General features: G+C 33.7%; 1 protein-coding gene across 1 annotated transcript in view; it reads left to right on the forward strand.

Annotated features, from left to right (window-relative positions):
- The window catches only part of GPATCH2 (G-patch domain containing 2), a 123,599-nt gene that overhangs the window by 82,535 nt on the left and 28,443 nt on the right, over positions 1–12,621 (forward strand). The window contains exons 6-8 of the mRNA XM_064648180.1: positions 3,279–3,343; positions 5,645–5,684; positions 8,815–8,885. Coding sequence (XP_064504250.1) covers positions 3,279–3,343; positions 5,645–5,684; positions 8,815–8,885 — 176 coding nt within the window. The remainder of the gene's footprint in view (positions 1–3,278; positions 3,344–5,644; positions 5,685–8,814; positions 8,886–12,621) is intronic.

Genomic DNA, 12,621 nt, shown 5'->3' on the forward strand with positions numbered 1-12,621 from the left:
TGTACTTTTTGGAGGTCAGTATTGCTCCTCATCTCCTAGGACATCATTCCTAGTGGTCTGCTACATTTAGTAAGTTTTTTAAAAGCTGCTAATCTTAATAAGAAAAAATAGTTAGAAATACTTTCAGTTTTTATATTAGTTATGGTTATCTGAGTTTCAGTATGGGTGTGATTATGTTTGGTTGTGGGGTACTGCAACTTCTAGAAACAGTGTTAAATCTACTAAAAAGCTTGAAAGCTATTATTGGGCATTTTGTAGGGATTTTAATGTCGTATAGGAAGGAACTTTTGAAGTCAGAATTCTGTTCCTGTTGTGTGTGCACACTTTTAAGTGTGCAATGGCTTTTTTCCAAAAAGTTGATCCATCAAAAGATTTTAAAAAAAAATTTCTTGTACTTATATTATTAGAAAAATAAAAATCTGCTGCATTTTTTCCTATGAAATATGTGGCAAAAGGAGCCTGTAGCATTCGTTGGAAATTATCAAACCGTGCTTTTTCAGTTTGCCCTTAACTTGCTCCTTCTCAAAAAAATGAGAAGGTATCCACTCCCTCAGAACATAAAGACATCAGACACAGGCTAGGAGAATATGATGAGAAGGAAAAACCCACTTCAATTCCAATGTCTTTTCTCAGATGGCTCAGTCCTGGTCACCTTGACCCCCATGGCAAAACCATCAGGGACCATCCCTGCCAGTGCTGACTCTGCAGTATCAGTTCTAGGATATTGTGTACTCATGGCCAATTTAGCATGCAAGTGTTAAAAACTAATATGCTTGTGTATCAAAGGAGGGTGTTTACTACTGTGTGAGAAGTGACCATTGCCAAGAAGTAATGTTAATTGATGAACTGAGTTTAAAATTTAAAGCAGGCCCAGTCTGTCAGTCTTCTTAACACTCCCATCACAGTAACTCTGGTTCCCTCATACACATATGTGCACACTAGCATACATTCAATTGAAAAAAAAAAAATCTTAGTTTTGCAAACTTTCAGTGCTGTTTGTAAGTACCCAAGGGAAAGACAGTACCTGCTTTACCCCCAGTTTCTTCTTGTGCACTGGGATTTTGTTGCTTAACAAATGAACAGATAGATAACAACTGGGGTTTTTCATAGATAAAGAATCTGAACAGTTGAGAGGGTATTGGTTTTTATTTTGTGCCCTGCAACTTGCTGTCGTTTTCTGGAGCAATTAGCCCTTACTTCTGTGGAGATTCAGCAGATCTTTGGAGATTTTTGTAAGAGTGAGTTAGTGGATGAAGGTGGGCTCAATGGGCTTTGGTTTAGCTTTTTACACCCCGGGTAAGTTTTGCAAATAGGAATTAATTTGCACTAACACACTGTGAATCTTACAATAATCAGCAGTCAGTTTTATGCAAAGGCCTGTATATGTATGCATTATGAGTTTAGTTTTATAAATATCCTGTGTCTGCTTGGTAACTGAAGCTATCTGGGGTGCGCAGGAGAAACCTGAGCAGTGCACTTTGTGATCAGTTGTAACTGTATTCCAAGCAAGTTCATATTCTCATATAAATTAGTGGAAAAACACACTTCTGTGTTTTTTGTATTATTTTAAAACTGGCAATTTATCAGGTGAATTTTCTTGAAATTTCCATGCTTATTAAATTTCAGATTATGTATTTTGAGTAAGCTGGAAACTTAAACTTGTTTCCATAAGTATGGCTGTAGGTAAACAACCAATTTTAGTCCAGAAAATAGCTTTTGCTTCTGTCAACATGTTGTTTATTTTCTCCCTGAGATAAAAAGTTCGGTTTTCTGATATTTGTACCAAGATAAAGTCTGTAAACAAGATTAATATAGTGTGGAAAAGGTTGTCAGCAGCCCTGGCAAAGGAAATAAGTTGCCTGTACACAGAACATACTGTAAACTGAATAAAAGTGTCAGGTCCACCATGAGATAATGTGATCATGAACCTCTAACAAAGCATGACATAGGCACAGTCGGCTTTTCTTATAGCCACAGTGTAGAAAATGGATTACTATATTCCAGGGATACCCACTGGAATAGCATGAAAACCTCATTTTGAGATTAATGCAGGATATAACTCTCAAGAGCTGAGCTGCATGTTTACCTATAGTGTTAAGGTAACAGTTTAGTTATTAATCTTAAAATTTAGAAATTTCATATTAAAATACTTGCTCATATTTACAGGCCTGTCTTTGCAAATGGCCGTATCTCACTTTTATTATTAGATGAACTATGGCATTTAAAAAGTAACGTTTGGTCAGTGTTTTATTATTATCACATGGCTGTGTAAGGCCTCAATCAATCTAGTAAAACAACAAAATGAGGGTAAATCAGTAGGTGCTGTTCTCCCATGTAGCTGCCATGGTTTCCTCTACTAGAGATTTGTATGTTTGCATAGATATTTCGGATTTAAGATATTACCAATTCTTTTTAATCCCCATCAGCTAGAAAAGTGACAGCACTTCATTTTTTTTCTCGGTTCAGCCCCAAGTGACATCATTCTTCAGGTCAAAAAAGTAGATTTTGCTCAAATACTTTAATCGCGTGGAGCTTTCAAATTATCCAGTGAGCATTCTTCGAAAGTTTTCCAGACTTGGAGCTTCAACTGTCCTGAGTTTTCTCCATTGCTACACCAGATTAATAGGGATATTTTTCTTTAAAAGTTGAGCTCATTGTTCTTGTAGTAACAAGTAGACTGCTTTTATCTGTGAATCTCCTCCTTATGTACTATTGGCAAACCTGAGCCATGTAAATGTATTATCATTGAGTTTTTGTGGTCTCCTTTCGAGCCTGGCAGAACATCTGACTACAGTAAAGTGTGGTAAAAATTATTTTACCTTTGCTTTCTATCCCACATCAACTTGAATTTCAAAAGGTTTGTGTTGGGATACAAAGGTTGGGAGGTGGTTTTTTTACTAAATTTATTTCTGTATTAGCCATAAATAAGGACAGTATATTCACTATGATTTTCAAAACATCTAACTTTCATTTTTAGGAGATAAAGCATTCATGAACTTTTAAAAAAAGTAACTTAGGGCCTTGACATCTGTAAATGTCTTTTATGCCTGACATCCAATCAGAATTGCACATAAAGGATTTTGCCAAATCTTGTATAATACTTTCTGCACTCAGAATTTACTTAAAAATTGCAGATATTGCTAATTGCATTTACTGCATCTATATGCTACCTCTATTTCGTATTTAATATTTGCGATATATTCCTAATAAACAATCATTTTGTGTATATGGTGCCCCATTATTCAAAGACTTCTTTTTTCCTATGTTTTTTCCATTAGATAACACCAGGACCAGGCGGTAGCAGGAAAACGGTTCACTTGGCCCAGGATTCTCTTCACCATGAGTGAGTACCAGTGATGGGAGTTACAATAATTTCCAAAAAAAGACACTGAATTAATTGTTTAAACATAAGTAAATAGGGAATGTAATTCAGTTTGTTTAGTTATTCTAGTATGTAATTACTGTATGCTCTTCTCTTCAGGTGGCAACATTTAACAGCATTATTTATTTGTTATCTCTTTCAAATACTGGATTAAGAACATTAAATTTTCTTTTATTTTTCAAATCAGAAATTTAAAATACAGACATACATGATGAGGAAATAGTATATTTGGGGATGCATTTGTATGTTCTAACTGCTACTAGACCAAGCATCCACGGTTTAAAACAGAACTTGCCGAGGCAAGGATACTGCAAACATCAGATCCTTAGTACCAACTGTTCTATGATACTAATCCACTTCTGTTTCACCCTATAACTTGATAATGTGTGTGTGAATTCAAGACGTTATGATTTCATAAGTTATTTCTACCCTTAAGTAATTCAACTGGTATTTTATGGGGTTTACTTTTGTTTATTTTAATAAAACAAACAAGCAAATAAATAATACTTGTGATTAAGTGAATGGACAAAATTGTAAAAATCAGTGTGATGTGAATATTACTTTCCCATTACAGGAGGTCTTATTCTTTATGAAAGATTTTTAATATCAAAATATGAGATGCATTCAAATTACTTTGATGTACTTTTTCAAAAGAGATGTTTTACTAATTATTTAGTCTGTAATCAACTGATTTGCCACAATCTACAAGAGTTTATGTGGACAAGTTTGCCGCTCCTCCTTGAGTGTTTGCTGTTGACACTGATCAGAGACAAGACACTCATCTATGTGGAATTTAGATCTAAGCCATTATATTTCTTATCTTCATCAGCTCCTGGATGTTTGTGACCTTGTGTGTTGAGTCATCTGCAAATGTGATGTTTTGTACTTTTCATTCCCCTGCCAGCACCAAAGTTGTGTGTATATGAAATCTCCCTGTTTTCGCCAGATTTTGAACTATTCAGTGCAGTTGATGAATGTTTCATGTCCAAAATATATAGATGTCTACCTTATCTCAGGTATACTTTTAACTTCATTGCTGCCAGTCCTTTTTCATTTCCAACTCCCTTTCCTTAATCACCTTAAAAGTAGAAAAAGGAGAAAGCAGTATGAAGGTTTTGGTGACAGCTGGTCTTTTATACAAGAATGAGAAGGTTGACTGCTCATCAGCAAACTCAAAAAAACTGAGTGATAAAAAACCACAAGACTTTCAGATTAGTGACTTAAAAATAAAAGTGATTTAGACAGAACAGTTCCATGGAATCTGCATCTTCTCAGTATGCTAATTAAAGTTTAAACATCATTATGTGGCTGCTGGGGGGGGGGAATAGGATGAAACTGTATTGAATGTCACTACTTCAAAAAAAGCATGACTAGGTTAAGTTTATAATCTTTGGTTGTACTTCCAGAGGAACTTACAAGTATAATAGCAGATGTTCTTTTTTGTGCAATGTTGTAATGGATGAAATTATTTTATCCTTTAACCAAAACCTATTGCTTGCTTACATGAATAATATGTAGCTACTATATGTAACTTGAGATCCCCCTTGGGTTTTTTCCCTTCTCATTTTCATTTTCCAAGTGTGGAGGTTTGTATAATTCTTGCTGCAGCTCCATTCAGATGGTTATTCGGTTCTGTGTGATCACAGTGTGTATGTGAACCAGTATTGTGCTTTTACTGCTGTGAGGGAAGAGGCGTGTTCTCATCCCTGCGTGTCAACATCTCAGTCCAAATTTTTATATCTCTGAAATAAGGCTGCTGATAGTCAAAATTCTGTATTTGTATGGAGATATGAAGCCACTGAATTTACAAACTTGGAATTTCTCTTTAGATTCTAACTCAGACCTCAGTTTGTGAAATACTATGTTAACAACTATCAGGTAGTCCAAAGTATGTTAAAGTCTTTTCAGCTATAATCATTAATAACTACCACTTCACTACTAAATAATAAATTACTTTTATTTATAGCACGTGCATAGTAGTATTAAAATACCATCATTTATGTATTATTTTAGCTTGTTTGACAAAATATAATTACCTATAAAGCCAGTAGCTTCTCAGAAGTGAAATCTGTGATGCATTCTTTCAGAACTGTAACAGACTTAGAGAGTTCAATAAAAATATCCCATTAAAATAAAGCATAGCCAAAGGCTATATTTTCCTGGCAGGCAATAAAATACCCAAAAGCACGCACAGACTGGTCATATGACAGCATGTGCTTTGTTAGTTATATTGTTAAACTGTCTTTTCTTTTTCTCCCACAGTCACTGGTTTAGCCCTGGGGCTAGGAAGGAACATAGCCAGGTAAGAACTGCTTTGATCAAGAACAGTTTACTAGGGATGTATAAAGAACTTTAACTACCTCTACTCCAGAGGTAGTGGGCTAATATTTTAAGAAATTATAAACAAAGCAGGTATAATTTCATATTTTCTTGTAAGCAAACATATTAACAGCGGTGCATTTCCAAAATTCTCTTAATTAAAAATCTTTAATTAGTCACTTAATTTCAGTGAAGTATCTTTGAGGTTTTAAAGTTTAAATGAAAATCCTGATTTTTTTTTTTAATTATTTTGTCTAATTGTAGTATCTCCAAATATTGCATTTCTCAAAATGCTGAAAAGCAAAACATTTCACTCCCAAAATCAAGAAATACTTTGACAAGAGTAGGCAAGATCTTCTACAGGAAGATCTTCAGTTCCATTTTTCTGCATTTCATTGGTTGCAGTGACCACAGCATTAAAAAAGGAGCTGTTAAATCTCCATCATGGTGCAGATATTGGTGAAAATTACTTCATCTGCTGAGGCCCTAGAATGTAGGACTTAGGAGATCCAAGCCTAGAGATGTGGTTGAGGGAATGTGAAGATATGTTTAATATTTGATTAGCAACATGACACTTTAGCTTGTTTTCAGACATGGAGGAATACTTGTCTTTATGGATGGTAGTAAGATCTAAACAGAACATACTGTCCAGGACTATAAAATATGAAAATAAATCTGTTTTCATTTCATAAATGTGCATTTAACTTCAACCATTCAGTAAAAGTAGTTGAATATGTCATTAATGCATTGAAATTTAAGACAGAAGTTCTATTTTTTTAACTTGGAAAAAATCGATATCACGCAGTTGATTTCACAGAATCAACTAAGTTGGAAAAGATCTGTGCCAGTTTGCTAGTGTATTTACAAATGTGAATAGATTTGAAATTTGAAAAGGAAATAAAATCTAAACAGTCTTTGGAAGGTTCATCTTAGGATGATCCATCATGAACACGTGTCGTTCCGATAAGCCATAGTTTAAGTCTTTCCTGTCCCCCCCTCTTCTTCTGAACTCCAGAGCAAGCCATATTACTTACCCAAAAGTGCCAGAGTCAATAAAACATGTTAGTTTTAGCTGTAGGTTGTGAACTTCTAGCATGTTGCAATATGTCAGCTGACTGACAGGTCTACATAATTCACATTTAACTCTCATTATTTTGAAATACATTTCCTAGTGAAACAAACATATAAAAAAGAACTAGGTTACTGTGAGTTTGAGTAATTTTTTTTAAGTTGGGTTTCTAAAATATTGATTATCTCAACAGATTAGTTAACTGAAGTTATACTGTTTACTTCTTTAAAAGAATCTAAGCTGAAAAATATGGAAATTTCCATGATGAGAAATACATTAATGCAACCATACATACCGGCACTATCCAGTCAGCACAGAGGGTGAGAAATGTCTGCTTAGCTGGTATATAATGACAAATTAATCCATTTTTCTCAGATAATAGTAGGTTTGAATTAATTTTATATTTTAAGTGTTTTTTTCATCTTTCCTAAGAGTTGTGTTTCCAGAGCTTGTCAACTGAATTTTTAATTTACAGATTACTAAGGAATTGTGAAGTAAAGCTAATGTAATCAATTATAGATGTATGATTGATGCTTTTTTTTTAAGACAGGAGAATAAAAGAAATGGGAATGACATTGCAATGTAATTATGACAGTTTTGACAACCACTAAAATTCTCACTAGATTCTGAAAATCCATAGTGTATAACTGTTCTTTGCATGTGTTTACTACTTTCTGTTTTAATTAATTTTTGGAGTTGAAATTATTATGTTAGAACATGAGTAATCAGCTAACCACATTTGAAGTTTGGCAGGTGATCTTCATTTGAATGTGCTATAACTACAATTTATTTATCAACCAGAGAATGTCGATAACAATAAAACTATTCTCTTTGTCTTGACCATGAAATAGATACACACTGACTGTTATACTCGTAAACATTGTGGCTACATTTGAATATGAATTGTAAGTGCTCTAATTCTTTGATGTCAAGAAAATAAAAAAATTAATTTGCAAAAATGTATCAGAATATATACCGTATGTATCTTTTCAGATACCCCTGCCTTTTAAAAGCACACTGCATTTGAGAACTATATAGCTGAAATGAAGAACATTCATTCCTTATACAAGAGGGAAGCATTAGAGAGTGGGGAAAAATTGATCAATCAATTTTATAGACTGGTGGCATTTCTCATGTACAGTATTAAAGTGTGGTTGACCAAGTCATAAAATTGATCATTTCCTAATTTCCATAGGATTTTTAAGTGTCTTTGCTGTGAATATTAGGTCCATTTGCCCCGCTTTGTTTGTAAACAGTCTTTCATTCTATTCTTTCCTAAATATATGATAAGTTTCAAGAAACATTTGTGGGGGTTTTATACTGTCCAGTTTTAATTTCTTGAGTGTAACGTTTCGACAGTTGTTTTTTACTGTTATTGCCACTTGACTCATCTGACAAACATAATGCTGGAAATAGACTCTGGGCGCTGGAGAGAATCTGACTGAAAAGTCTTCCTTTATTTGTCTAAAAATAAATAAAGTAAATCACAGCTTGTTTCAGAAGCTGAGTCACCATTTCAGTTAAACAAATCCTTCATTATTCCTGCTTCCTCACTGTTACGGGAAGCTTTAATGCTGTCTTTTTGTTGATTGTGCAACTTTCAAATTACTACAGTTCCTGGGGCTTAGTAGAAGAGTTTATAACTGTTTCATAACTGCTTAGATGCAAGTGCCAACCTGAATAGTTTTTTGTAAATTAAATGTCCTCCAACACTTTTAGTTATACAGCTTTGAAAATTTAGATTGAAATTGTGAAATTTTACAGATAAATTAATTGTGAAATTTCGAATGCATGGCTTTCTAATATGCTTTGAAAATGCTTTAATTTCACTTTTTCAATTATTTAGGCATTTTAAATTGGTAGATATATATTTACATACTAGCTATCATTGTAAAATTCTATTCATTTCAAAGTCATGGGTGAAAGCTATTGAGAGATTACTCAAGAGAGGAAAGAGTTGCGTTGTCAGGATAACTATTCTAAAAAGCAAATAAAAGCATTGCCTGTGAGATTGTTCTGAACATGTTTGGGGTTTTTTTGATAGCTTCAACTCTTGCGAGACAACCGATCGGAGAGAGGACACAAGAAGAACAGCTCTGTAAAAACAGCTAGCAGGTAAGTTAATGTGGCAGCTGTCATTAATACAGTTCAGGAAGTTGTTGATTTCTCAACTCTCAAATCTTTATATAAGAAGTGGCACCAATCCATTGGTGTATTGTACTAGGTCTTCTGGGTTTTTTTCGTGGTTTATTTTCAAGAATTTCTTTTGTTTGGCATAATCTTTGCCTTAACTATGAGTATTAGGGTTTTGTGGTGACTATATCCAACTACACTTACTAAACTTAATCTCTTTAGAACATCAGAATTAAATGGATGCCAAAGTATGGTTTGTGCTTCTGGCATGTAAGTTAAATGCTGGAAATGTATAAAATTACTATTATGCATATGTGAAATCAAGAAAATAAATACTGTAACACTTAAATTGTTCCTATATTTTGACTATAAAAATTTCATTGTGAAGACTTAATAAAAGCAAATCTAATTCTATCCTCCAGCTTCTTTCCTCTCTCTCAAAAGACAAAGCGCCAACGCTGAACTTACAGACACTGATCTAGGAGCCTGTTCCTAGAGGGATTTTTTTTGTGTACAGGCTAACTGCTAAATCTATTCTAGCAAATAATTATTTTAATTCTATCATTTTTTCAAATGAGAAACTACAGCAATACTTCCCTTGCTGTGCACAACACCTTACACTATTTTTATGTTGTTCTGTAAAGATGACAATGTGCTATCAAGTTACTTTTTTGAAAAAGTTGTAATGAATTTATATCATCATGTAATTCTGTGGTACCGCTTGAGAGAGTTTTCTTTCAGGCAGTTGACTTTTAGTATATATGTGGTCACCCTAAGTTTTTAATATTGCTAAATACTTCCCTTGCTGAATACCTGGAAAGGGAGACCAATACTTCTTTCAAAAATGTGCACATTAGATATGAATCTGTTTCATCATGTGCAAGTTCTGGTCACATACTCTAAGACACTGGTTATGGTGTGTTGGTAATTCATCTTCAGAAATTGTGGTTATCTTTGTCTATTAAACCTTTTATGTTAAACAAAATTTTTACTGCATAAAACTTCTGCATAACTTTTCTGGCAAGTGCACTTGTTAAATGATATTTTGGCTCATAATTTTAGAATTAGTTGAAGTTAGATATGAATTTTCACCATAACTGGGCTATCAGACTATCAGACTACTTACATGAGAGTATAAAGTGGGTATAAAGTGAGAACTAAGAAACAGATAATATTCAAAGTCATTTTAGGATCTTTTTTTATGCTGTAGCAATATAAAACAGTTTGAGAAATTCAGAATCATAACTTAGGTGTTTGTTATCCTACCAAGTGAAGCTCTTGGGAGGTGATTGCTACCTGCACAAGCAGTTAGAACAGAGATTTTTAAAATGGCCTTAAGTACCTGAAGTGATCTTCAACCTCTCTTCATGTCCAGTCAACAATACCTTAATAGACTGTTATCCCAATAAATATCTGGTAGAAATAATAGGTGGCAAACTCAAGACTGAAGATTTGCATTTTCTGAAAAATATCTGTAATATTAAAGTAAGGCTTCCATAAACTATTATTACAACATAGGTAAAGCCACAGTTCAGATGCATATTTTACTACCCTTAAAACCAGCAGGGTCTCCTGCTCACACCTCTTGGTACCATCATCTCTGTTTTCAAAGGCATTTTTCCTCCGGGTGAATCAGGTTTTTTCAAAATAGTTATTTTTGCTTTTTCAGAAAATCCTACCATAGAAACTTGAAGTGACTTGAAGAAAAATTCAAACTACTATGAAAATCATATTTTTAGTAGGCCATCTCCTGTCTTAGAGTATCAAAGCATAAGTCTTATTTACAAGATGCATATTAAACAAATTTTAACATTCTTTCTATGGTTTAGCTGCTGAAAATAATAATTTAATTTGCACAGTGTGCAAACATCTTTTGTCTCAGGCCAATAGCATACTTTGTTGACTACTTTATTTCTGTAGTTCAAATGTTTTGTATCCTAATATTTTGCTTTTTACCAGAAGTTATTCCAACCAAAATAGAGATTGAATTTCAGTTATATAGAAAAAACACAACATACATAGTTCATCTCCTCACATGTTAAGTGCTGATCCTCATTTGATTTGAGACAATTCCTCTGGTATTCTGTTCCTTACTAATGAAATTACTGTTACCTGGTGACATGTCAGATTTACCAGTCATTAATATTGAAGACTGATTTTTTCATGACCTAGTTTTAAATTGTTAGTTCTATCAAAAGGGTTAATCTTAGTTTCACCAGCCAATGTAGAGAAGGAAAATGTTTCTACTTAACAAAGTACCTGTAGAAATTACTGGTTTAGTAACAAATAATGTTCACAGAGTTAATAAAATGGTGAACATCAACTCAGCTGGAAATGTGCATCTTCAATACTGCATGTAAAAAGCTTTAAGTGGAAATCTGTCATTTAGGTTTTTTACATGTGTCCAAATACTTTGAAAAACCACTGAAGTACAATGATACCAATCAAATATCACAAGGTTGAGTTACAGAATTAAGTAAAATTGTAGTAAATCTTTGATTATTTCAGTGTACTACATGCATATGCAGTTAAATCTTCTGTTGAATAGAGGTGTTTACTCACAAACCAAAATCTGAAATTTTCCTAAATGGACACTTAATGCAGAGGATACTTCAAGGTAATTCAGATGAGTAACCCACTTAGAAAGTAGTGGCTGTGACCTTATATTGTCTTACTCTTTGTTGCTAAATGTGGTGAGAGAACAGCAGCAGTGGATGAGTCTTGGACATTCTTTAAAATTATTGTACTTGTCTAGCATGCAGTCTAAATTGCTTCTATTGCAAGACTGAATTTCTGTGGGTATAGTGTGTAGTTTTCACGTAACTGTATTTCTTGTTTGTTTGCTGTTCTGGAAGACATTTTTTCTGTTTTTCATATGTGTATGAGATGTGTACACACACATTTTTCTATGCTTGCCTTCACTTTTCTTACCCCTTTTGGATGACTGAACACAGTTCTTGTGTCAGCGTGTAGACAATATGTAAATACCCATGTTACATTAGATCAGTGACTTGTGGAATAATTTACTCTATAAATACATCAGAAAGGTGTGGAGCTCTAAGCATGGCAGTGGTCTGCAGCTGTCTCTTTGTGGTGGAATAATACTGTCTGGGATGAGCTATGTAGTGGGTTGCTTGTATTAGGTTTCTTCTGTCAAAATTAATAATAATGATCTAATCCTATATAACTAACATGAACTTTTTCTAGTGGCAAGTTAATCAGATTGTAGGGAACCATTGATATGGCTACTGATGGACGAGATGTTAAGGAAGGGGACAGTCCTGAGCCACAACATTTAGAACCTGAATAGATTATATTAACAGTGATACAGTTCAGCATGTGATCTTCTGCATTCAAGACATTTAAATATACCTATCTATTTATGCTACCTTCACAGATAAGATTTAATCTACAAATAGTTTTCCCATTCATTATTTAAATTGTTAACAGTAGTAAAAAATACTCTTTTAGAAGCTTCATTTATTCCTCCTCTAGAGCCTTGAAAAAAATTCTCTGTTTACATTATCTCTCTGCATTAGGATGAGAACAGTCTCCTCCCCAATCTGCTTAAAGGTGATAGATAATTCTTCCAGCAGCTTGTTTTCATCCTCTATTCTTTTGCCAGTAAAGAAGGGTTTTTGTCTGAATTTTTAATGTGCTTCAGGCAAAGTCAGCCTGGTTAGCTCAACTCACCTATTTAAATTAAATTGGCTGGTTT

Source organism: Pseudopipra pipra, chromosome 3, assembly GCF_036250125.1.
Source record: "Pseudopipra pipra isolate bDixPip1 chromosome 3, bDixPip1.hap1, whole genome shotgun sequence".
NCBI classification, from domain to species: domain Eukaryota; kingdom Metazoa; phylum Chordata; class Aves; order Passeriformes; family Pipridae; genus Pseudopipra; species Pseudopipra pipra.